At 40.7% G+C, this 27,750-nt stretch overlaps 1 protein-coding gene across 7 annotated transcripts in view; it reads left to right on the plus strand.

Moving 5' to 3' along the window:
* The first annotated feature begins 72 nt into the window (after positions 1–72).
* PTPN12 (protein tyrosine phosphatase non-receptor type 12) overlaps positions 73–27,750 on the plus strand; it is a 91,337-nt gene continuing 63,659 nt past the window's right edge. The window contains exon 1 of one of the 7 annotated variants that reach the window (XM_086397116.1): positions 73–693. In XM_086397116.1, the coding sequence (XP_086253242.1) occupies positions 595–693 (99 nt within the window). In that variant the 5' untranslated portion in view covers positions 73–594. Of the gene's footprint in view, positions 694–747; positions 857–27,750 lie in introns of those variants that run through there. The other 6 variants (XM_086397119.1, XM_086397117.1, XM_086397114.1 and 3 more) reach the window with 6 other exon arrangements.

The raw sequence follows: 27,750 nt of genomic DNA on the forward strand, positions 1-27,750 counted from the left end.
TGAGGTCAAGTCTCCCAGCTGACGGCTGAAGCGCCTTCCAGCCAGTCCTAGCCGGGCTAGGACCGGCGGGGCGGGCTTGGGGGCGTGGCAAGCGGGCGCGGCTCAGCTCGGCGTAGCCCCGGGGATCTAGCCGCTGCGCGGGGCCGCGCGTCTGAGTGGCGGCGGGGGCGCGCCCGTGGAGAGTGGCGGCTGCGGTTGCTAGTCTGGAGGGAGGGAAGGAGGAACCGGGAAGGGGGGGGGGGGGGCAGGGCGATCGGAGAGCCGTGTTCCTAAGGCGGTGGCTGCGTCTCCGACGGAGCAGGAGCAGGGCGGGGAAGGAGGATGGAGCAAGCTGGGGGTTGGGGTTGGCGCTAGCCGCTGCAGCTCGGCTACTACTGTGGGAGAGTGGCTGCTCCTGGAAGTTGTAGGATCGGGAGCCGGGCTGGTGCCGCCGGTACCGCCGCTGCCTTGGACGGTGGGGAGGAGCAGGGAGCGTCAGGGGTCGGGAAAGACGGGACGGGTAGGGGGGGCGAGCTGGGGAAGACTGAGCGGGCTCTGCGCCGGGCGGGCGGGCGGCGGGGGGGCCAGCGACCGCAGCCGGGGGGACGCGGGAGGATGGAGCAAGTGGAGATCCTGAGGAAATTCATCCAGAGGGTCCAGGCCATGAAGAGTCCGGACCATAATGGGGAGGACAACTTCGCCCGGGACTTCATGGTGAGTCCCTCCCCTCGCTGTTGCCTCCTCTCACCGGCATCCAAGCCCACTGCCGCTTCGCCCGCCCGGCCCGGCCGCCAGCGCTTTGTGTGTGGCTGTAAGGAGAGGGGCGGAGGGGGCGCGCGCCAACCCCAAGGGCCGGGGTGGACTCGGAGGCTGGGAGGTGAGATCGCCCCTCGTCCTCCTTTCCTCTCGTCCTGCGATCGCGGCCCCTTTCCGCCCGCGTCCGGGACGCAAAGAGAGAGGCCGCTGGCCAAGCCCGCACTTAGCGCCGCCGCCCGCGACCACCTATTGTTTCTCGGGCTGGGAGCGGGAGGCGAATGAGGTGCAGGCCGGTGGGCTCTTCTCATCTCCCCATCCAGTCTGCTCCTCCTGGGAGGGTCGAGGCAGGAAGGAGAGCGGATAGCGCCGACTGAGGAACGGGGCTATTACGGATGCATTTAACTCGTGGGGTCCCTTTGCTCAAGCTGGTCTCAAAAGAGGGCACGGTAGGACTTTTTGCTCTTTAATCTGGGTTCGCAGTATTATCTCCAATGCAAGAGAAAGGATAGTCCATAGAAAATCTCGTGGAATGTTCGATTTCCATTTACTGCCGTCCTGTCTCTTGTCTCTTGAGACCCAGGTTTTAGATGGTGTAGGGGTCAACGTGATTTGAGGTTGAGGGAAAAGTGTGTGTAGAGGCAGGGCGCGGGGGTGGAGGGTGCGTGGTTATCCCGAAGGAAGCCTACTTCAGACTCCCTAGGGGATACTGCCGAAGGCGGAGGGGATGTGACTATCACTTCCTATCCGGGGTGGGGGTGGGGAACTTGGGAACAATAGTCCTGGTGGGGCGGAGGCGACTGTACGGGCTGAAGCCCTGAACTGGGAGATAACCTTCGTAGTCTCCCCACCCCCCTTCCGACATCCCCCCTCCCCCTTCCGCCCTTTGCTTGTACTGGCGGGCTGGAGAGGTTAAAAGTCTTGGTCGTGGAATTGCTCTCGAGCCATCACTACAAGGGGGTCAGATCCGAAGGCGTGGGACCAGAAGTCGACTTCCTCCATTGCCACCCCCCCTCCTTTATTTTTCTGCTGGACAATGTTCCCTTTAGGGTTGTTTCTCGGCTTGGGAGGCGGTGGTTGCGGCGCTGCTCCTACGGATATTGCGCAAGACTGGGGCGTTGGAAACCCTGGAGGTCTGGGGAATGGAAAAGGAAGTGGGACTTTGGGAAGTGGTTGTTCCTTAGTCTTGGCGGGGTTTGGAAATGGGAAATAAGCTAGGGAAAATTTTGCTTCTGGGCAAGATTCACCTCCAAGAGTAGTCACCTAACTCTGATATTCTGGATTGTGAAAAGGATACACAGTTAATGTGTATAAAAATGAGTCGCAAACATTGGCTAGTTTTTGTTTCAAAGTACAGTTTAATTGTTTACAAAGTGCAGGTGAAATGGCTTTTCGCACTGAAATAAGAAATACTTTTCACATTTTAAAGAGACTTCGGTCTAGTAAAACTTTAGCGTTAAAATTCTTAACCCTTGACTTTACTCAGTGTCATAACAGTATAGTTGAGCTTTGTGATTCCCGCCTCCCTAAACCAGTAATAGAAGAGAGGAGTTTGGTTTTCTTAGTATTTTTTCAAAGTGTAAAAAATGTTGATTAAATCATTTATAGTTTATTTTAAACATTTCCTCTTGATACTTAGCCCATGTATTCCCCCACCCCCACCCCATTACCCTTTTATCTGAAAAAGTTAAAGAAGATATTTCCTTCTTCCTATTGGGAATTTTGAATGTGTTAGGTATCTTTGAAATGATATCACAGTAATTGGACAGAGTCCCCATTTTATTACTCTCTAGCAGACGTAAAAGAAAGTATTTACTTAGATTTAAAATGTTTAAAACTAGTCTTATACAGTCTTACTTTGGTTGTGGAAGGAGAGGTGTGTGACCCCTGTCCACTTGGCATGTTGGTCCTCTTGTTCTCTATGGGCATATCCTGTCAGGAAAGGGCATTGTTTGCTGATGCAGGCCATCAGGACTAGTGCCCAGTCTCTGAACTCCTGTACAGGGGAAGTAGCCTTCGGGTTCATGCTTTGGGGATGAGTCAGGGATTCCTATTGGAGATTTCATTTCTCCAGGACTAAATGAGTTTTCTTCTTCTTCCTAATACCTAGGGATAGCTAGGTGATTCTGCATTTAAGATTTGATGACTAAAGCTGTTCTTTTACAGTGCTTGCTTTTTTTATTCTGTGACTTGATAAGTAATAGGTATAATTAAGTCTGCCAGTTATGCCTCTTTTTCTCTTGACTAGAAAGCTGGAGGAAAACTTTGTCCCTTCTGCCACTAAAAGAAAATATATTGGCTAATAGATTCTTCTAATAATAAACTCTTCTGTTATTCTTAAATTCTCACATGGGTTAAAAATGCATTTTTAGCATTTGAGAACTGAGCCTTAGGGATAATCTAGCTATTATAACCCTATTCAGTTATGAAGTGATAATGTTCATTGTTTCAAATTTGGAAATTATAGAACAGTAATTAAGAATGCCTTACCTTTAGGAACGTGGAATAGGCATTCATACTGTGGTTTTTCCATTATTCTGTTCGGTCTTCCTATAGTCCCATCACCCAAAGGCTGTCGTTGTTAATGTCTTTAATGCTTCTCTGTGACCATACTACATGTACCATTTAATATTCTTAGGGTTTTTTCCAACTTCATATTTAGGTGTTTTTCCTTTGTAAAAATAATTTTAGGTGGCTATATAATATTTCACCTAGCCACTGTCATAGCTTAACCATTTTCTTATAGTTGAAAGTTTAGGCTGCTGATTTTCTGCTATTATGTGTCATAATTCTGTGGAGAACACTTAAGCATAAAATTTCTTTATTTTGAATTATTGTATAAGATATCTTCCAGTGGTGTTGGAAGTACTAGATAAAAGGATGTAAATGTCTGATATATGTAAATGCATAACTTTTTGAAGTTGTATCACTTTTTACAACTAACAGTAATGTATGAGTGTTCATATAATAATCTTGGATCTTTGATAATTCGAGGTTGAAGAATAGTATGTTGTTTTAATTTTAATATCGCGATGACTAGTAAGGGTAGAGACTTTTCTGCCTGTCATCATTCTGTGAGTTGTCTATTCCTGGCATTGGCCTTTTGTGTGCCCCATCTGTGAAAGAGGAGAATACTAAGGTATTGAGATGGTGTAAACGACAGCACCAAAATGATTTCAAGTTGATAGCTAAACTGATAATCTGTGTCAGATCCAGAACTTGATCACAACTATCTCAGCGTGTCATCTTTATGAAATTGCAGATAGTGATCATGAGAAGTAAATGTGTACATAGGGTGATGCCCATTTATGTTTGACATGTGTAGGTTTTACTACATCTCTGCCACTGGTTAGTTTTCTGACCTTGGCCACTTGCAAGAAAATGAATTGACCGAGTTCTTTCAACTTCAAAAGAAGATAAATGCTACCTACTTCACAAGACTGAAGTATGGGACTGATATTTAGGATCTTCATCTAACAAACGATCGTGCTGTCTTCAATATTCTCAAATGGCTGACTCATATAACTAGAGGTAGAAGGAAAAAAAGATGAGATAGAAGGTAGAAGGAAAAAGAGATGTCTGGGCTTTGGTGTTCCAGTAATTTTCTTTTGCTGTTTAAAGCTTTGTCATGTATAATTAAAGTATTGAAACAAGAAGTAAATTTATTCTAATTAGGCTAAAGTTTATGTGATACACACTAGACATTTGTATATTTAAAAATTGTAAAAGATGACAGTAAAGCTGCATATAAATATGGCAGTTTCAGTTTAAAAACCCATTCTCGTTACGATAAAAACAATACCTTAGTAAGTAGAGTCAGTGGAGTATTTCAAAAACAGGATGCAGCAGAGGTGTGAATTACAGTACTTTTGTGAAACATGAAGGAGAAGATTTATGGATTTTTTTTTAAGGCTAAACAGGCATTATAGCAAGCATTCCTGTGTTAAAATGCCGTTTAAACTAACTGATATTTTAAATTAATCTAAATTTATCAATCACAGGTAACTGCAGAAGTACCTTAGTAGTTATGCATTCAAGGAGTTTATTATATAAAACCATCCGCTCTACAAATAGTAATTTTGACAGAACTGCGCAAAGCAACCAATTTGCTTGCTTTGTTATGATTAAATAATTGTTATGCTGTTTTTATCTTACTACAGTAGTGTTTGTGATGTTATAAATTAAGTAGAAAAAAGATTAACATTTTTTATCCCTTCTATTTGTTAAACACTGTGCCATACATTTTACACTGTCTTATTTAACATATCTGCCGTTTATGAGGTGGCTATAACCTAAATTTTAGAGATAAGGAAACGCTGTCTGAGAAGTAAAGTATCTTGCTTGACTTCACAACCTTATCTTTCTATCCTCCAGAATGCATCCGAGGTCTCTTTGGACCTAGCTGGAACTTGGCAGGTAGCAGAGGGTGCATTTCCATGCAGAAGGATAGGGGGTTTTAGAGCTGAGCATGTTTAGAGAGTAGTAGATAATCTGCTATAACTAATGTAGCAGTTCTCACACATTTTGATCTCAGGAGTCTTTTACATTCTCAAAATTACTGAGGACTCCAAAGAGGTTTGTTTGTTTGTACTGTATTAGAAATTAAAAAATACTTTAAAAAATAATTTACTTTAAAATAATGGTGATAAAACCATTCCATACATATACTGTATTTTATAACAAGTGATTTTTCAAAGAAACTACTGGTGGAAAGAAGCATTATTTTTATACTTCTGCAAATTTTTTTTACCATCTAGCAATGGCAACCCACTCTAATACTCTTGCCTGGCAAATCCCATGGACGGAGGAGCCTGGAAGGCTGCAGTCCATGGAGTTGCTAGGAGTCGGACACGACTGAGTGACTTCGCTTTCACTTTTCACTTTCATGCATTGGAGAAGGAAATGGCAACCCACTCCAGTGTTCTTGCCTGGAGAATCCCAGGGACAGGGGAGCCTGGTGGGCTGCCGTCTCTGGGGTCACACAGAGTTGGACACGACTAAAGCGACTTAGCAGCAGCAGCAGCAGCTTAATAGAAGAGATCTGGATTCTCATATCTGTTGCATTCATACTGATGCAGTGTCATATTTCACAGTATCAAGTGTCATGTATCCTCTAGAAAAACCCAGTGTACACTCCTAAAGAGAATGAATATGCTAAAAATATTGTACTAAAGTCTGTGCATTTGTATATTTGCAGGTGAGGAAGCATAACTTAGAAAAGAGTTTTAACCTCGTGAATTCTTTAAAATGGTCTAGGTGTGGGCCATCTCTGGACCATATTTTGAGAACCAGTGAAACAATGGTATTAGCATGGTAAAGGTTAATGGGATGCTGAGAAAGCCAGTTAGGGATCAGGTTGTGAAGGTTCTTGAATCTGTGCTGTATTTTATTCTGCTGCTAAGTCACTTCAGTTGTGTCTGACTCTGTGTGACCCCACAGACAGCAGCCCACCAGGCTCACCCATCCCTGGGATTCTCCAGGCAAGAACACTGGAGTGGGGTGCCATCGCCTTCTCCGATATTTTATTCTATAGATCAGTAATAGTAATTTTGAGCAGTTTATACACTATAGGTCTCAGCGTTACAGGGAAAGTAAGCAGTCATTTGACAGATTTGTGTTGCAGAAAGTTGATTCTGATGGATGAATGGATGACCAGATGAAGGAGAGCATTTTTGAAGTTGTTGAACAATAGGAAGTGAGATATGATGGCCTGAGCCAAACTTAAGACAGTGGGACAGAGAATATACAAAGGATCTGATAAGGATTAAGAAAGAAGTCTTCATGACTCACTACATGTGAGTAGTGAAGGAGAGAGGAATATTGTAGTATGACTCTAGAGTTTCTAGCTTGGTATACTGTCACCCAAGTTGGAACGTTCCATTTGGTAAGGTAAGGAGGAAGGAAGGACAAAAGCAGAGGAGACCAGGGAGACGATGGTTGGAGGAAACTTCAGAATTAAAGAGAATGAGTTTAGTTTTGGACATGTTACAACTGAGGTGCCTGTGAGACATCTTGTAGAAATGTAGAGCTCAAGAGAGCTACTGGGACAGAATTAAAGCATGTAAGAGGTATTTGAAAGCATGAGAGTCATGAACACATTCAGACAAGTGTATGGTGTGGCCAACCTAAGGTTGAAAAGCAACAACATTTAAAGAGCAGCCTCTAAATGAAAATATTGGTGATTGCTCCTGGGTAGGTGTGGTCAAAGAGGATGGAAAGGAACCTAGAGGATGTCAGAAAGGCCTGGGAGAGTTTCAGGGAAGACATTACCAAAGTCAGATAATTCTTGGAGGACCGGTAAGGTGAGCTTAAGAAAGTAGGAGTTTGCTAAGTAGGAGTGATTTGGTGACTAGAAAAAGCTGTTTGGAGTTGGGGTATGGGAAAAAGCCAGATTGTCATAGGCTGAAGAGGAAATAGTTGAAGTAGTATAAATTCCTTCCATTTACTTTAGCATTCTGAATGTAGATGGCTGAAGCCAGAGGAAGACACAGATCCCCTCCTGCCTTCTGCTTAAAAAAAAAAATAATAAGATAGGGACAGCATTTTTCATACATGTATTTCTTATCTGTATGTATATCTTTTGGTAAAATGATTGCTATTTCAGTATAATTTTAAAAGACAAATGGTGGCTCTGTGATAAAGATTCTGCTTGCCAGTAGTGCAGGAGACGTGGGTTCGATCCCTGGGTTGGCAGGATTCCCGGAAATAGGAAATGGCCACCAACTCCAGTATTCTTACCAGGGAAATCCCATGGACAGAGGATCCTGGTGGGCTACAGCCCATAGAGTAACAAAACAGTTGGGTGCGAATGAGCACACACATAAAAATACAGATAACAAGAACTTGTCAAATAAGACTTCTGAAGTTTTAATTTAAGGTTTGAATTTGATTTGCTAAAAAATGGGAGAGGAAAGATTGAAAGCCTGGCAAGAGCTTATGCTGCACACACTAGAAAGTATTAAAAATTTCATTGTTTGTTAAACTGTTCAATATTGTGGCTTGTAGTGTTTTAAAAATTAATAACAGCTTTATTGAGATATAATTTATTTAGCATAAAATTCATTCATTTTACGCTGTGCAGTTTAATAGTTTTTAATATGTTCACAAAAATGTGTAGTTGTTACCACAGTCAATTTTTCTTAGCCCAAAAAGAAACCCCATACCCCTTAGTAGTCATTCCTCCTACCCTCTCTCCTCCTCCCAGACCTCAGCAACCACTAATCTACCTTCTGTCTCCATAGATTTGCCTCATCTAGACATTTCATATGAATGGAATCATAATAGGTGGTGTTCTGTGACTGACCCCATTGACTTAACATGTTTTCAAGATTCCTCTGTGCTGTTGCGTGGTCAGAGAGACTTCATCCTGTTTTATGACTGAATAATTTTCTGTTGTATGGATATGTCACATTTTGTTCACTCATTCAATTCTTGATAGACATTTGAGTTGTTTCCACTTTTTGGAATATTTTGTATTGTATAATAATAATACATGAAATATAACACATTTTGTATTATTTTATGAATGCTGCTACTGTGAATCTATACATAAGTTTTTGTTAGGATATCTGTTTTCGATCATCTTGGATATATACCTGTAAATACCTTTAACATTTTGAGGGAACTGACAGATTGTTATCCAAAGCTGCTGTACATTTTATGGTTCTACCAGGAAAATGCACGTTTTCCACTCCCATTACTTTCTTTACATCCTTACCAATACTTGTTATTGTCTGTCTGTCTGTCTTAGGTGGTTATAACACCTAAGAGGGTGTAAAGTTCTATTTTGTGGTTGGCTTGCAGGTATATCTCAGTAAGCTTATAAACATGGTGTGGTATGTCTAAAATGTCTTTAAAACTAGAATGATTAGCAATATTTTGCAGTCCTAGCATTTGAGCTAATCTTAGTCCTTTTCCATTGCCACTGGTTTAGTTAAGATTTTCTTACTCTGATGAGTGTCCAGCCAAATGTATTTATCTTTTAACTAACTTCACAATTGGAAGTGAACTTTTAAGTAACTTTCCATACATGTCTCACTGAGCTAGAACACTAAAAATTTACCTGAAGTGTTAATTCTCAAGGTTGTTTTACTATATTTACTTTTAGAATATTGTTAGGTTTTTTTCTGTCAATATTTGACATTTAATTTGGAAAAGGGTTTTGAAAGATTGAAACTGAAAGTAAGATATTAACATTTAAATAGATTAAAGTTTTTTGTTCATATGTTAAACACTTCTGAGTTTCTATAATACTCAGTTCATTAGATTCATAAACATTTACATTTCTGACTGCCCTGTACTGAAAGCCTCTGAGGCTAGAGACTGGGACTTAATTATCTCTGTATCCCCACTGCTTAATGTAGTGCCTGGCATTTAGGCATTAATGGCTGTCGCGTGAGCAGAAATTGTAGCGAGCTTAATGCTGTAAGACAGATTTATTCTTCAGGTGGATTCTTCAAGTGGTCCAAGAGGCTTGTCTCTTAGACCAGCATGAGAGTTGCTTTTTCCTCCATCTGCCTACAGGCATGCTTGCACAGATGTTTTTATTTTCAGTACCCAAGAAAAAAGAAAAAAATAAAAGATTAAGTACTGGAGTGAATTTAGTAAAACTTTTAAATAAGTAAGTGAAGTCGCTCAGTCGTGTCCAACTCTTTGCGACCCTGTGGACTGTAGCTGACCAGGCTCCTCTGTCCATGGGATTCTCCAGGCAAGAATACTGGAGTGGGTTGCCATTTCCTTCTCCAGGGGATCTTCCCAACCCAGGGAACGAACCCAGGTCTCCCACATTGCAGGCAGACGCTTTAACCTCCGAGCCACCAGAGAAGCCCTAAATAAGTATGTATTTATTGATTGTAATATCTTCTACATAAATGTGGAAAATAGTGTGGTACATATTTTCCTCTGGACACTGGTTGTTGTCATAAGGACTGAGGGAAGCGCTTAAAGTAACTACCTGTGTATCCTGTACTCTGTGAATCATACTCTGGGTATATTATCATAGACTATTAATTTTAATAAAATGTCCATTTTTAACTTTTGGTTTTAGATTTCATTAAGAAAATCCAGATATCAGTTCACTGGCATCTCTTCAACAGTAGCGGTATCTTGTAAGTTGTGGGTGTCTTAGGAGTGATTCCAGCAATAGCTGTTGTTCTCTTCTTGCCTGTAGTTTCTTGCCTTAAGTAATTCCTTCCATATATCATGCTCACTTTCCTAAAATACCGCTTTCAAGTGCTGGCATCTGTAGGATAATGGAAGGCATACTGGTTTTAAAATCAGATGTGAAAAAAAAAAAAATCAGATGTGGGTTTGAGTCCCACTGTTTGCTGCCTACTTTTGTTTCATTTAATATTTATATAGAACCGTATTGGAAACATAAGTTGGTTTTATTTTTATTACAGAAAAATGTGACTTCACAGGAACCCTCAAGGCTCCTTTCGATGATCATTAAAAGTATTGGAATTTTAAATGCCTAAGGCTTGCCTGGAGAATCCTAGGGATGGGGGAGCCTGGTGGGCTGCCGTCTGTGGGCTTGCACAGAGTTGGACACTACTGAAGCGACTCAGCAGCAGCAGCAAGGCAACTCAAAGCATTAAACCCAAGCTCTGCTTTTCTTCAAATTGTAATTATATGTCCCTCTTACAAATTTCCCTTCCTCCTTCTCCCTACCCCTTTATGTAGTTTTTGTCCTGATTTAGAATCACAGGCCAATAGGATAAAGTTTATGCTCCTTAACCTGGCCTTCCAGAGCCTTTAACAGAGTCTCTCATACCTTTCCAGTGTTAAACTCGTGTACTCTGCAGTGTGTGTCCTTTCTTTCCTCTGGAATGAGCTGTTTCTCATCCTTGAAAAATGCTTATCTGTGTTTGTACTGCTGAACATATTTTTCCGCTTTCTTAGAAAACTTTCCTTCTATTTTATAGTCCAGTACTTTGAAGATCAGGACACTAAAAATTTAGAATAACTTAACCACATTCACCCAGAACTCAGAAGCGAGAATCGTAATTAACTCTCACTTTCTGAGATAAATCTATTAGTCCAGTTTATCTTAAAGCACTTGCTCTCCTTTGCAAATTTGAATTTTAATACTGTGGAGAAAAAGCCTTTCATTAGATTTGAGTTGAAGACTTGTTAAGGCAAGTTCGGTGATAAACGCACTTGTTCTAAATCACTAGTCTTCCAAACAAGAATTGAACCCCTCTCCCAGCATTTCATATTTCCTGTAGTATTTAATTTTTTTGGATTCATGCATTCAAACCTTGACAGTTACCTCCTTCCCTGTGAAATAACACAGATATCGTTTCCATTTGTATAAGATTAGAGTGTCAGTGAACTGGCTTATGGGAGATATAAGTAGTTGTTCCCTAAAAGCTTTTCCTAGAGAATGTGGAATGTGGATCATGTTAATCTCAGAGGCTTTGGGATGCATGCTAATACCTACAGTTCCTGTAATAAGTGTTTTTAGTTGTAATCTACATTTGAAAAGCTTTTTAACAACATTTGAGTAGTTCTGCTGGTAGGCTCTGAAGAAATGCAAAAATGCAGGTCTGTCATGATTCCTCCCATCTACTCACTACACCCTAGGCACTGTGTTTAGAACTGGCAGCTGAAAATATGACAGTTGTTTCCCTTAAGAAATTTACTGGCTGTGAATAGACTTGTGAGAAGCAGCAAGAAGTTGTCCTGGGAGCAGTGGATGGGCTTCAGGGGGTCTGTAAACCCTTTCAAATTATACTTAATGTTTTGTGTGTAAACCTGTTGAGAGAGGGGTGAAGGTTCTTAGATTCTCAAGGGTTCCAAAAAATCTTAGAAACTCTAGACTAGTAGAAAGATAATCAGCTTTGGAATCATACAGTAATTTCTGTCCTGGCCCTGTTATGCATATAGGCAGGTTATGTAGGGAAATTCGGAGAAGGCAATGGCAACCCACTCCAGTACTCTTGCCTGGCAAATCCCATGGACGGAGGAGCCTGGTAGGCTGCAGTCCATGGGGTCGCTAAGGGCACGACTGAGCAACTTCACTTTCACTTTTTACTTTCATGCATTGGAGAAGGAAATGGCAACCCACTCCAGTATTCTTGCCTGGAGAATCCCAGGGACAGAGGAGCCTAGTGGGCTGCCATCTATGGGGTTGCACAGAGTTGGACACGACTGAAGTGGCTTAACAGCAGCAGTAGCAGTAGGGAAATTGGGGTTATAATACTTACCTAAGGACCAAAATAAAGCTTCTAGTGTAGTACATAGAAGGTACTCAATAGTAGTTTAAGATGTGTTATTACTCTAAGGGAAGTATATTCAAGATTAAAACCATAGAGGGAGAGCCTAAATCTGCCTGAAGAGAACATGGACGGTTTTAGCACAGAGGCCACATTTGACTTGGCTCTTGAAGGGAGAGTTTGTCAGGTGGACTAGGATAAAAGGCATTTCAGAGAGAGAAAACAAACAGTGTTTGCAAAGACACAGAGATAAGAACTGTGGGTTGTAGATGAGAGGAACAGGGTGGCTGGCAGTGTAAAAAATGAGCAAAGCTGATACAACCACATAAACAGGAAGAGATTCCCAAAGGGAGAACAGCCTAAATGCTGAGTATGAGATGCATATAGTATTGGCCTCACTCAGCATTCCTGAATGTTTTGGTGAGGAGTGTTGATGTCTCATAATTGTGGCATAGTTGTTTACTACTCTTCGTTACAATATATGGTTTGGTTGTTATGAAGGATCTTTTTAAAATGGAGTTCCACAAAGCCAGTGTTTTTTACTCTGGTAATTTTACCTTATCCCAGATATATAAAGTAGTACTCTGAGTTTATAAAGTTCTTAATTGGCCAGATAAGTGGTTTTCATTAGCTTCTGTTAAAAATGCCCTGTAAAAAAATTACAGTAAAAAAGAATCTATAGAACCTCAGCAAGTTATTTATAGTGGTAAGCCTCTGTTTAGTTTAGATTCCTCAGTATATTTGAGTTTTCTAGGTGATGACTGGGAGAAGGCAATGGCGCCCCACTCTAGTACTCTTGCCTGGAAAATCCCATGGACAGCCTGGTGGGCTGCAGTCCATGGGGTCGCTAAGAATCGGACATGACTGAGAAACTTCACTTTCACTTTTCACTTTCATGCATTGGAGAAGGAAATGGCAGCCCACTCCAGTGTTCTTGCCTGGAGAATCCCAGGGACGGGGGAGCCTGGTGGGCTGCCGTCTATGGGTTCGCATAGTCTGACACGACTGAAGCGACTTAGCAGCAGCAGTGGCAGGTGATGACTGATATTTTGAGACAATACATTTGGGACCACAACTATAGTGAGAATGGAAAAAAGTCAACTCCCATTCTGTGAAAATGTGGAAAGTGGCTTTTTTTGGACACCTTCTCCCCTTATTGTACACTGGAGTTATAAGTCATAGACCCTTTGATGTTAAAGGAAACATGAACGGTATTTAGAAACTAAGGAGCTTGTTACAGGTTTTACAGTTAGAAGTTGCCAGAGCTAAGTTTGTCCCAAGATCATGGCAGATGTTTTTTCTGTAGCATGATGTTGCTGAGACCAACGGTTGTCTTATTATTATTTAGGGGAAAAGTTAATAAAAGGAAAAAAGTGGGGCATAAATATCCTTCAAATTATAGAAAAATTCTTTGTTGGTATAGATTTTTGGTTGTAGCCTACTTGCAAACCAGTTTGCGTGCTAAGTCACTTTAGTCGTGTCTGACCATTTGCGACCCCATGGATTGTAGCCTGCAGACTCCTCTGTCCATAGGATTCTCCAGGCAAGAATACTGGAGTGGATTGCCATTTCCTTCTCCAAGAAACCAGTTTAAGTTGGGCAGGGGGAATATATGTGTATATATATATCTCACTGGAGAAGGCAATGGCACCCCACTCCAGTACTCTTGCCTGGAAAATCCATGGATGGAGGAGCCTGGTAGGCTGCAGTCCATGGGGTCGCTAAGAGTTGGACATGACTGAGTGACTTCACTTTCACTTTTTACTTTCATGCATTGGAGAAGGAAATGGCAACTCACTCCAGTGTTCTTGCCTGGAGAATCCCAGAGACAGGGAAGCCTGGTGGGCTGCCGTCTATGGGGTCGCACAGAGTCGGACATGACTGAAGCGACTTAGCAGCAGCAGCATATATATCTCACAGTAGAATACTGCCCTTGAGTATTCTACTGCTTTAAGGACAGGAACCAAGAAATGGCAGCCATCCATAACCTGGGTGACTATTTCAGCTCTTTGTGGTTCTGCATATTTATCAGTTTCTCCATCTAGAGCGGCTTGGACACTTGTCTTTGCTTCTCTGTGCACCTGCTTTACTCTTAGCTCTCCACATTTGACTTTCACTACACGTGCTGTTGAATAAAGGCATCTCTTAAGTGAGCTAACTTATGTTCCTCACTTTATCTCTGTTTAGAGCAATAGCTCAGAATAGTTAGAATTGCTGTCTCACGTTCACATTCCTGAAATTCACATCCCATCAGTCAACCTGCTTCCAGTGAGATAGGTACTGTGTAGTATAAATGTGTGAAGTTGACCAGGATGGGAAGTTTGTTCAGATGTGATTGGTAGGGACTTTTCTTAGGGAAAGAAAGTTATAGTTCCTTAGCTTAACTAGACTGGCAGCCCAAGATGTATCTAATACAAAAACCTTTGAAGCAAAACTGGAGGGGAAAAATGAGCTTCTATTTTAAGGTTTCAGTCCCAAGTAAACTCCACCCACCTTCTTTCAGAGAAGGGACAAAGAAGCATGGAGTCCTTGTGACTTGAGAGAACTCTCTTGGCTCTGGCAGAGCATAATTTCACATATACAGTACATACTAAACCTTAAACTGTGTAGAAACTATAAAAGTAAGATAATCTATAAGCTGCTTATTTATGGTACTTAAGATTTAAGCTATAATTTTTCAGTGTTAAAATATGAAACCAGAACATTACCTTCTAGATGAAAGTATAATTCTAAAGATCAGATTTACCAGAGTATTATATCTAGTCATTTTTTATTCTCTCTCTAAATATACATCTGAAATTTATCACTGTCTGAAAGACTAATATATTTTCTCCCCAGTAGATTTTGCATGAATAAATCTAAATATAGTTAGATTCATCTAAAATTTAAGTACTTTAATACTGTGTGTTGCCTGGTTGTCAGTGTGTCTGTCTCTGTGCAGTCTGTCTGCCTAACTGTGTACCTCTTATCTTTATCTACTCTGTCCATTGGCTTATCTGTGCCAAAGATTCATTAATGGGTGTTAGAGGTAGATTTGGATGTATTGTATAATTTAGAAATTTCCTGTAATTTATGCCTAGTTGTTAATAATTCTTTACTTTTAGTGCTGCAAATAGGTTATAAATGCCAAGGAGGAACATAGTGCAGATAGATACTAATATTAGGATTTTGCAACTATTTGAAGAAATTGAATATGTTTAAATGTTTATCTCTAAACCTATTCACTGGCATTAGTCGATGTTGCACAAAATAATAAATTTTATTTTTTCATAACTGTATAATTTAGGTAGTAGAAAATTAATCATTAAGGTAAGAAATACAGTTTTAATGTTTAACATGCCAGATGTTTTGATCTTTTCATTTTATGGAAAAGTAAAGAGGATGGGTATTTTAATAGTTCAAAAGCTAGAAACAGAAATACTTTGTGTGAAAAAGAGCATTCAAAGAAGTTATTATTAATTATAAGATATATGCTTAAACTAAGTTTTCTTGAGTGGGTAATTAAGTAGGCACTGGCTGACTTTACTTTCTTGGCCTCTTCTTTCCTAGACGATGAAATATTATTATACCTAGTTTTTCACCTACCTCTTTAGTCTCTCTCCTCTATTATTGGCTCAGATGCAGCATATTTCCTGTTTTTTGTGCTCTTAGGTCTTAAGGGAAGTATAATTGAATACTTGAATATTTAAAAAATAGAAAATAATCTTACAAATCTTATAAAATATTACAGTGACATCAGTTCTTTTTTTATATATAAAATTTCTTTTTATTTTTTTCTTACATGTAAAAATAAAGTATGAGTTTTGTTCAAAGTATTTAACAAATTGATACTGCATGGTCATCAATATTAAAAGTTATTCTCATAATACAATGCTAGTCTCAAAGCTAGCTTTCTAAGAGACACAGCAAGACACAGTTTTTGCTGTTCTATTTCATTTTGAAAAACGGCATTATTACTCTAGCTAGAGGATGGAGTGGTAGCACTTTGACCAAGTTTCCATTTCCACTAGAACTTATATTAAAATTATTTCAAATTATACACTTGGTAAATCGCCAGCCATTTCTTCAACGCCTAGAAAACTGCTTCTCTGCTGCTTTAAGGGAAGGGGGAATAAATCAGCCTTCCATGTATTATTTTTAATACTATATTTGGAATTTTTACGACTTTAATACGTAAAGTATTTTTTAAATATGATGATGATGCTAAATAACAAAAGAACACAAATGGAATCCATTTTTTATCACGGCCTTGCTGCTGCTGCTGCTGCTAAGTCGCTTCAGTCGTGTCCGACTCTGTGCGACCCCGTAGACGGCAGCCCACCAGGCTCTCCTGTCCCTGGGATTCTCCAGGCAAGAACACTGGAGTGGGTTGCCATTTCCTTCTCCAGTGTCATCAGTTCTAATGCTGCATATTAAGAGTCTCAGACAATAATAAAACATTGATATTTTTTCATACTCTACATTCTTACGATGGCCGGTGGATTCTTTTTAAAGTATTTCTGGAAAATGCAATTTAATCTAGACCAGAAGTATAGATGAATATTTAACCAGCACATTTAATTTTCCCATTGTTGCTTTATTATATACCAGTTTTTATATTGTTTATAAGCCGTGTTTTGTGTGCATATATTTATTGTTTATGCCATATCTAATAGTTTAAAATATGTTCTAAGTGCTCTTACATTCTATTGGCCAAGGCACGTTATAATGCCACCTCAACCTCAAAGGTTCAGGAAATAGATTATACCCTTTAAGTTGGAAGGACTACAAAGTCTTGTGCAACTTTAATATAGGAAGAGCTGAAAAACAGGGTTTTTTTTTTTTTTTTTTTTTACAGCATTCTGTGTATTTTAATAGCCAAAGATTGTAAACAACGAAAATATCCATTAACAGGTGAACAGACAAACAAATGATGGTGGAATTCTACAACAGAATAGTTCTCAAAAATAAAATGGAAATCAACTACTGATAAATGTTGCAATATGGATGAACTCAAAGTCATAATGGAAGAAGCCAGATTACACACAAAAAAGAACATGCTCTATGATTCTATTTAAATTCTGGAAAATGTGAACTAATCTATAGTGGCAGGAAGTAGATTAGTGGTTGTCTAGGAACAAAGTGGGCAAGAAGCAAGGATTACAACAAAATAGGATGACACTTTCAGGAATGACTGGTTGCTCACCATCTTGAGTGATGTGATGCTTTCCTGTGCTCACGTGATCTGTCGTCTCCGACTCTTTGCAGCCCTGTGGACTGTAGCCCACCAGGTTCCTCTACCTGTCGTATTTCCCAGGCAAGAATACTGGAGTGGGTTGCCATTTCCTACTCCAGAAGCTTTCCTGGGTACATGTATGTCAAAACTGCTCAGACTGTCCACTTTAAATATGTGTAGTTTATTTCAGTCATATTTCAATAAAGCATTTAAATATGCTGATAATAGTAATAATGTAGTGAGAGGACTAAGAAGAGTAAGTTTTTTTTCCTTCTCAAAGGAAGGACTGTGTGGAGCGTTGAAATTCAGAAGGACCTTAGATCAGTCAGTATTATTGGACGTGCTTGTCTGCAAGCTGTTGCTGGTGGTGGTGGTGCTTTAGTCACTAAGTCGTATCTGACTTTTGTGACCCCATGGACTGTAGCCCACCAGGCTTCTCTGTCCGTGGGATTCTCCAGGCAAGAATACTGGAGTGGATTGCCATTTCCTTCTCCGAAAAACAGGTTTTTAATATGATAAATCTACAGCTTCCCTGGTGGCTCAGATGTTAAAGCATCTGCCTGCAATGCAGGAGACCTAGGTTCGATGCTTCGGTCAGGAAGATCCCCTGGAGACAGAAATGGCAACCCACTCCAGTATTCTTACCTGAAAGTCCCATGGACAGAGGAGCCTGGCGGGCTACAGTCGATGGGGTCACAAAGCGTTGGACACCACTGAGTGACTAAGCAAGCACAGAGAACACCAATTTGTAGAATTATTAACTAAACAAGCACAGTCAAAAAGAACATTTATAGAAATAACTAATATAGTAGAGCTGTTAGTGATTCATAAGAATTAAGACATAATAATCAAGGAATTGCTTAAAAATACTATGAATTTTTAGAATGAATACTAAATCAGTTTTCCACAGTAGAAGTAGTAAAAGTAGATTTAGAGGAAGTGTTCTAGGTAGCAGAATATTTATAATTTAAACAATAAGTGTTTGATTATAGAGGATATGCTCTAAAATAATGTACTCCCAGAGATTGTCAGTATAACTACACTACACATTAAGTATTATGACAGGAGGTTTTGTATGACTCAGAGAAATGAAGCTGACAGTAAAGTGCCAAATCACCCTAATGGCCTCCCTTCAGTTCAGTTCAGTTGCTCAGTCGTGTCCAACTCTTTGCGATCCCATGGATTGCAGTATGCCAGGCTCCTCGGTCTATCACCAATTCCTGGAGTTTACCCAAACTCATGTCTGTGGAGTTGGTGATGCCATCCAACCATCTCATCCTCTGTTGTCCCTTTCTCCTCCTTCCTTCAATCATTCCCAGCATCAGGGTCTTTTCAAATGAGTCAGTTCTTCGCATCAGGTGGCCAGAGTATTGGAGTTTCAGCATCAGTCCTTCCAGCGAATATTCAGTACTGATTTCTTCTAGGATGGACTGGTTGGATCTCCTTGCTGTCCAAGGGACTCAAGAGTCTTCTCTGACACAGCAGTTCAGTTCTTCGGCACTCACCTTTCTTTATAGTCCAACTCTCAAATCCATACATTACTACTGGAAAAACCAAAGCTTTGACTACATGGACATTTGTTGGCGAAGTAATATCTCTGCTTTTTAATATGCTGTCTAGATTGGTCATAACTTTTCTTCCAAGGAGCAAATGTCTTTTAATTTCATGGTGACAGACACTTTCTGCAGTGATTTTAGAGCCCAAGAAAATCAAGTCTGTCACTGTTTTCCATTGTTTCCCCATCTATTTGCCATGAAGTGATGGGACCAGATGCTGATGGCCTCATCCTATTAGAAATTAGCAAGTACCTAAGAATAGTTACTTTACAAAGTGAGGCAAGATAAGACTGCTTTTCATGAGATTTCCCTTTGTAGTCTAAAATAGTAGCTGAATTACAAGAGTTTTTCATTTTATTTTCAAATAAGTAAGTTCAAAAAGATCCATCATATTTGGGCAAACTTTTTAAATAGTTCTCTAAAGGAGTGAGTATGCCATGTAAAGAGACTGGTGAAACATTTAGGGACAAAGCCAATCTGATTAGAGTGCTTTTTCTCCTGACTTGTATTTAAAGCACAGATATTACAATAATAAAGCTCAAATTTGACCTCACCAAAAAAACTGCAATATGAAAGGTAATGCAGAGATAAGCAGTGGATTAAGATAAAACACTTTTAACACATTTGACAGTTGGAGGATTATTATCTAAAATATAAGTAGCTTCTCTATATAAATAAAAAGAATACTCCAGTAGGAAAATTTAAAAATGCTAAGAAAATTAACAGAAGGAAAATGTAAATAATTACTAAACATGGGGAAAAAGTCACCAACCTATTCAATAATCAGAGAACTACAAATTATTTTAGCAGTTACTTTGGAGACAGGTCCATCAGATCCCACCAAACTTGGTAAAATTCAAAAATTGGTAATTATGGCAATTCAGAAATTGATAATAGCAAATGTCAGCCAGGATAGAGAAAAACTAGCTTTCTAGATCTGTTGATAGGTAAGACTCTTTTTGGAAGGCAAGAAGCTTAACTTGGTTGATTACTTCAAAGGGGAGAGAGATGGAGGAGAGATGATTCCTTTTTCATTTATAATTATGTGCAGAAAAAGTTAACAAGTTTGGGACTGCTATCCTCAGAAAAGCCAGTTTGCAAGATTTGCCCTTGGTAGGTATCTGGGAACTTGGACTTTTGAGAGGCTTCTATCATTCCACGAGAATGGCTCCCTTTGCTCTTACTGTACAAATATGTTGTTGTTGTTTAGCACTAAGTCATGTCAGACTCTTTTGCGACCCCATAAACTGTAGCCCACCAGGTCCTCTCTCCATGGGATTTGCCAGGCAAGAACACTGGAGTAGGTGGCCATTTTCTACTCCAGAGGATCTTCGCTACCCAGGGATTGAACCCAAGCCTCTTACATCCCCTGCATTAGCAAGCGAGTTCTTTACCACTGTGTCATCTGGGAAACTGTGTGTATACGCAGGCACACATATATATTCATTTCTAAGACTCTGTGGATAGGTTTTTATATGTATGTATTAACACCCATTTACACCTTTTCCCCCTTGGCGATGAAAGATTGAAAACTTTCTTTGGTGACATTGTAGGTAATAAAATATAGAAACAAATCAAAAACAAAGTGTTTTCAGGTATGTTATTTAGGACAAGGGACTTATTACTTTATTTGATTTATTTTTATACTTATTTTAAACTGGATGATGATTGCTTTACAATATTGTGTTGGTTTCTGCCATACATCAATGAATTAGCCATAGGTATATATGTGTTCCCTTCCTGTTGAAGCTCCCCTGCATCTCTCACCCCATCCTACGCCTCTATGTTGTCACAGAGCACCTGGTTTTAGCTCCCTGAGGCATACAGCAAATTCCTACAGCTATTTGCTTTACATATGGTAATGGGAATGTTTCCATGACCCTTCTCCCACTGTGTCCACATATCTGCTCTCTATTTCTGTGTCTCCGTTGCTGTCCTTCAAATAGGTTCATCAGCACCATCTTTCTAGATCCCATATATGTGTGTTAATATACGACATTTGTTGTTTTCCTTCTGACTTCACTCTGTGTAATTAAGGCTCTATATTCATCCACCTCATTAGCACTGACTTGAATGCATTCCTTTTTATGGCCAAATAATACTCCATTATATGTATGTACCACAGCTTTTTTATCCATTCATCTGTCAGTGGATACCTAGGTTTGCTTCCATGTCCTGGCTATTGTAAATAGAGCTGCAGTGAACACTGAGGTACATATGTCATTTTCATTTCATCCTGATTTTCTCAGGATATATGACCAATAGTGGGATCGTTGGGTCATACGATAGTTTTATTGCTAGTTTTTTAAGGTATCTCTATACTGTCCTCCATAGTGGGTGTATCAATTTATATTCCCACCAACGGTGCCAGAGGGTTCCCTTTTTTCCACACCTTCTCCAGCCTTTCTTGTTACAGATGTTTTGATGATGGCCATCCTGACACGTGTGAGGTGATCTGTCATTGTAGTTTTGATTTGCATTCCTCTAATAATGAGTGATGATTAGCATCTTTTCATGTGTTTATTAGCCATCTGTCTTCTTTGGTGAAATGTCTGTTAAATGAACTTGTGCCTGCTTTTTTTGATTGGGTTTTTTGTTTTCTGATATTGAGTTGCATGAGCTCCTTGTATATTTTGGAAATTAATCCTTTGTCAGTTGGGCTGCTCAGGTGGCACTAGTGGTAAACAACCTGCCTGCCAATTCAGGAGACTTGAGACACAGGTTCAATCTCTGGGTTGGGAAGATCCCCTGGAGAAGGAAATGGCAACCCGCTCCAGTATTCTTGCCTGGGCAATCCCATGGACAGAGGAGCCTGGCGGGCTACAGCCCACGGGGTTGCAGAGTCGGACACGACTGAGCGCGCACGCACGTACACTTTTATCAGTTGTTTCATTTGCTGGTCTTTTCTCCGATTTTAAGGGCTGTCTTTTCATCTTTTTTATAGTTTCCTTTACTGTGCAAAAAAGCTTTAAACTCAATTAGGTCCTACTTGCTTAGTTTTGTTTCTACTTCCATTACTCTAGGAGGTGGGTCATAGAGGATCTTGCTCTGATTTATGTCATAGAATGTTCTGCCTGTGTTTTCCTCTAAGAGTTTTATAGCTTCTGGCCTTACATTTAGATCTTTACTCCATTTTGACTTGATCTTTGTGTATGCCGTTAGGAAGTGTTCTAATTTCATTCTTTTACACATAGTTGTTCAGTTTCCCCAGCACCACTTACTGAAGAGACTGTCTTTTCTCCATTGTGTATTTTTGCTGCCTTTGTCAAAGATAAGTTACTCATAGGTGTGTGGATTTATCTCTGGACTTTCTATCTTATTCCATTTAAATAATTACTTTAAATTACACTTCATTTTCTATCCATTTCATATATCAGTATAATGGTAAACAACACAGATGAAATTTCAAGTATCATTTTGTTTATGACTGTGCTGGGTCTTCACTGCTACATGGGCTTTTCTCCGGCTGTGGCCAGCGGGGGCTCCTCTCTAGTTGCCGTATGTGGCATCTCATTACAGTGGCTTCTCGTTGCTGAGCCCAGGCTCTAGGCGTGCGGGCTTCAGTAGTTGTGGCTCGTGGGCTCTCGAGCACAAGTTCAGTAGTTGTGGTGCAAGGGTGGAATTCTTTACCACTGAGCCACCAGGGGAGTCCCTCAAGTAGCATTTTAAATGTATACTCTCCAGTTATACAGACTATATTATCTCAACTTACTGAACTGAGTAAGTTATAAGTGTGATAATAGGGTGCCAATTCATTGACTATGTGATACTCTGAATGTGATTATCAGTGCCAGTTTTGTTTAAAAGACTTGTCATATTTCATTGTATATGTGATACATGGAAGACCCTACGTATTGTGGAGGAATTAAAATAAATAGAGCAGATTATCTTTGGCAGATAGAAAATTAAAATCTTGGGTGGCAGCAGTAGTAGTAGTGATGAGATAAAACTTATAAACAAATGATGGATAGAAGGAATGAAATACATGACTAGGATCTACTTTTGGAATATATGCTACATAAGGGCAGGTTTATCTGTACCACCTAAAAGAATACCTGACACAGAGAGTAGGTTAGGAAAAAAATGATATACGACATATCCTCATGAGGTGATAATTGATTCTTACTTTTTCCTTTGATAATAAGTGTCCAGATACAGTATGTCAACAAACTGAAAAAGTGGTTTTCTTTTTTTTTTCCAAGTATAGAAGTTAATTCACTAGTCAGTTCAGTTGCTCAGTCGTGTCCTACTCTTTGTGACCCCATGGACTGCAGCACGCCAGGGCTCCTTGTCCATCATCAGCACCCGGAGTTTACTCAGACTCATATCCATGGAGTCTGTGATGCCATCCGACCATCTCATCCTCTGTCGTCCCCTTCTCCTCCCCCACTTCAATCTTTCCCAGCATCAGGGTCTTTTCAAATGAGTCAGTTCTTTGCATCAGGTGGCCAAAGTATTGGAGTTGCAGCTTCAACATCAGTCCTTCCAATGAATATTCTGGACTGATTTCCTTTAGGATAGACTGGTTGGATCTCCTTGCAGTCCAAGGGACTCTCAGGAGTCTTCTCCAACACAGCAGTTCAGTTCTTCAGCACTCAGCTTTCTTTATAGTCCAACTCTCACATCCATACATGACTACTGGAAAAACCATAGCCTTGACTAGACGGACCTTTGTTGGCAATGTCGCTGCTTTTTAATATGCTGTCTAGCTTGGTCATAACTTTTCTTCCAAGGAGTAAGCGTCTTTTAATTTCATGGCTGCTATCACCATTTGCAGTGATTTTGGACGCCCCCCCCCCCCAAAATAAGTCTGCCACGGTTTCCACTGTTTCCCCATCTATTTGCCATGAAATGATGGGACTGGATGCCATGATCTTTTCTGAATGTTGAGCTTTAAGCCAACTTTTTCACTCTCTTTGTTCACTGTCATCAAGAGGTTCTTTAGTTCTTCACTTTCTGCCATAAGGGTGGTGTCACCTGCACATCTGAGGTTATTGATATTTCTCCTGGCAATCTTGATTCCAGCTTGTGCTTCCTCCAGCCCAGCGTTTATCATGATGTACTCTGCATATAAGTTAAATAAGCAGGGTGACAGTATACAGCCTTGACGTCCTCCTTTTCCTATTTGGAACCAGTCTGTTGTTCCCTGACCAGTTCTAACTGTTGCTTCCTGACCTACATACAAGATTTCTCTTGTATGTTGTATGTATGTCTCTTGTATGTATGTCTCTTGTATGTCTCTTGTATGTATTCCTTTTCCTATTTGGAACCAGTCTGTTGGTTCCTATTTGGAACCTGACCAGTTCTAACTGTTGCTTCCTGACCTACATACAAGATTTCTCAAGAGGCAGGTCAGGAGGTCTGGTATTCCCATCTCTTTCAGAATGTCCTACAGTTTATTGTCATCCACACACTCAAAGGCTTTGGCATAGTCAATAAATTAGAAATAGATGTTTTTTTCTGGAACTCTCTTGCTTTTTCCATGATCCAGTGGATGTTGGCAATTTGAACTCTGGTTCCTCTGCCTTTTCTAAAACCAGCTTGAACATCTGGAAGTTCCTGGTTCACAGATTGCTGAAGCCTGGCTTGAACAATTTTGAGTATTACTTTACTTGCGTGTGAGATAAGCAATTGTGCAGTAGTTTGAGCATTCTTTGGCATCGCCTTTCTTTGGGATTGGAATGAAAACTGACCCTTACCAGTGCTGTGGCCACTGCTGAGTTTTCCAAATTTGCTGGCATATTGAGTGCAGCACTTTCACAGCATCATCTTTTAGGACTTGAAATAGCTCAACTGGAATTCCATCACCTCCGTTAGCTTTGTGTGTAGTGATGCTTCCTAAGGCCCACTTGACTTCACTATCCAGGATGTCCGGCTCTAGGTGAGTGATCGCACCATTGTGATTATCTGCGTCCTGAAGATCTTTTTTGTACAGTTCTTCTGTGTATTCTCGTCACCTCTTCTTAATATCTTCTGCTTCTGTTAGGTCCATACCGTTTCTGTCCTTTATTGAGCCCATCTTTGCCTGAAATGTTCCCTTGGTTTCTCTAATTTTCTTGAAGAGATCTGTAGTCTTTCCCATTCCATTGTTTTCCTTGATTTCTTTGCACTGATTACTGAGAAAGGCTTTCTTTTCTCTCCTTGCTATTCTTTGTAACTCTGCATTCAAATGGGTAGCTTTTCTTTTCTCCTTGCTTTTTCACTTCTCTTCTTTTCACAGCTATTTGTAAGGCCTCCTCAGACAGCCATTTTCCTTTTTTGCATTTCTTTTTCCTGGGGATGGTGGATCCCTGTCTCCTGTACAATGTCACGAACCTCCATCCATAGTTCATCAGGCACTCTTGTCTATCAAATCTAGTCCCCTAAATCTATTTCTCACTTCCATTGTACAATCGTAAGGGATTTGATTTAGGTCATACCTGAATGGTCTAGTGGTTTTCCCTACTTTCTTCAATTTAAGTCTGAATTTGGCAATGAGGGTTCATGATCTGAGCCACAATCAGCTCCTGGTCAGTTTTTGCTGACTGTATAGAGCTTCTCCATCTTTGGCTGCAAAGAATATAATCAGTCTGATTTCAGTGTTGCCTATCTATCTGGTGATGTGCATGGTAGAGTCTTCTCTTGTGTTGCTGGAAGAGGGTGTTTGCTATGACCAGTGCGTTCTCTTGGCAAACCTGCTTCATTCCGTATTCAAAGGCCAAATTTGCCTGTTACTCCTGGCAAAGTAACTCCTGTTACTCCTGTTCTTGACTTCCTACTTTTGCATTCCAGTCCCCTATAATGAAAAGGACTTCTTTTTTGGTTGTTAGTTCTAGAAGGTCCTGTAGATCTTCATAGAACCATTCAACTTCAGCTTCTTCAGCATTACTGGTCAGGGCATAGACTTGGATTATCGTGCTATTGAATGGTTAGCCTTGGAAATGAACAGAGATCATCCTGGCATTGTTGAGATTGCATCCAAGTACTGCATTTTGGACTCTTGACTGTGATGGCTACTCTATTTCTTCTAAGGGATTCCTGCCCGAAATAGTAGATATAATGGTCATCTGAGTTAAATTCACCCATTTCCATCCATTTTAGTTAGCTGATTCCTAAAATGTTGACGTTCACTCTTGGCATCTCCTGTTTGACCACTTCCAATTTGTGTTGAATCATGGACCTAACATTCCAGGTTCCTATGCGATATTGCCCTTTATAGTAGGAGGGGCGAATTCACGGTTAGAATCAAACCGCATTCCTGCCAGGGATGCTAAGAGGGCTCAAACAAACCTTGTGTGCACCGGGACCCAGGGACCCCATAGACAGAACTTGAGACAGAACTGTGTTTGAGCGTCTCCTGTGGAGGTACGGGTCAGCAGTGGACTGCCACAGGGACACGGGCTCTGGGAGCAGCAGACTTGGGTATGGCATAAGCCTTCTTGGAGGAGGTCACCATTAACCCCACCATAGAGCTGCCAGAATTTGCACAGGACTGGAAAATAGGCTCTTGGAGGGCACAAACAGAACCTTGTGTGCACCAGCACCCAGGAATAAAGAGCAGTGACCCCACAGGAGACTGACCCAGACTTGCCTATGAGTGTCCAGGAGTCTCCAGCAGAGGCGTGGGTCGGTGCAGGGTTGGGGGCACTGAGTGTAGCAGTACACTCATGGGATCTGTTGAAGGAGGTCCCCATTATCTTCATTACCTCCACCATAGTTTGGCCCCAGGTAAATAGCAGGGAAGGAACACAGCCCTGCCTATCAACAGAAAATTGGATTAAAGATTTATTGAGCATGGCCCCGCCCATCAGAAAAGTGAAAGTGAAGTCGCTCAGTCGTGTCCAACTTTTGCGACCACATGGACTGTAGTCTACCAGGCTCCTCCATCCATGGGATTTTCCAGGCAAGAGTACTGGAGTGGGTTCAAGACCTAATTTCCCCCTCAGTCAGTCTCTCCCATCAGGAAGCTTCCATAAGCCTCTTATCCTTCTCCATCAGAGGGCAGACAGACAGAAAACCACAGTCACAGAAAACTAACGAATTTAATCACATGGACCACAGCCTTATCTAACTCAATGAAACTGAGCCATGCCGTGTAGGGCCACCTAAGAGGGACGGGTCATGGTGGAGAGTTCTGACAAAATGTGGTTCACTAGAGAAGGGAATAGCAAACCACTTCAGTATTCTTCCCTTGAGAACTCCATGAGCAGTATGAAAAGACAAAAATTCATTAGTAGAGCAGAGCTATCTAACCTTACATGAATATTGTATGACTTGGTAATGTGAGACACTTTAAAGTCACTTCCCAACAGCTAGCTGGTCCCTTTCCTATATTGGTTGCTGCTGCTAAGTCGCTTCAGTCGTGTCCGACTCTGTGCGACCCCATAGACGGCAGCCCACCAGGCTCCCCCATCCCTGGGATTCTTCAGGCAAGAACACTGGAGTGGGTTGCCATTTCCTTCTCCAATGCATGAAAGTGAAAAGTAAAAGTGAAGTCTCTCAGTCGTGTCCGACTCTTAGTGACCCCATGGACTGCAGCCCACCAGGCTCCTCTGTCCGAGGGATTTTCCAGGCAAGAGTATTGGAGTGGGGTGCCATTACCTTGGTTAGGGCATTTAATTTCTATTCAAACAACTACAGAGGGTTTCTTTGTTACTTTTTTTTTTTTTTCAGTGTCTTTGTTACTTTTTTTAAAAGAAGTTTTAATTGTGGTAAGTGTACAGTTTAGTAGTTCTAAGTATATTCACATTGTTGTGCGGCCAATCTCTGGAACTCTTCATCTTGCAAAACCAGAATTCTACACCCATTAAACAACTAACTAACTCCTATTGCCCTTCTCCCAGTCTGCCCTTAGCAACTACCGTTCTACTTTCTATCTGTATGAGTTTAACTAGTCTTCATACCCAAAAAGAATTTGTTCTTTTGTGGCTGGTTTATTTCACTTAACATATTTTTACGTTTCATCCATGCTGCGACATGTGTCAGAATTTCCTTCCTATTTAAGGTCAATTAGTATTTCACTGGTCTGTATACCATGTTCTATTTATCCATT

The sequence above is a fragment of the Bos grunniens genome, chromosome 4, assembly GCF_055505025.1.
Source record: "Bos grunniens cultivar Pamir isolate PY7600 chromosome 4, Bosgru_T2T1.0, whole genome shotgun sequence".
Taxonomy (NCBI): Eukaryota; Metazoa; Chordata; class Mammalia; order Artiodactyla; family Bovidae; genus Bos; species Bos grunniens.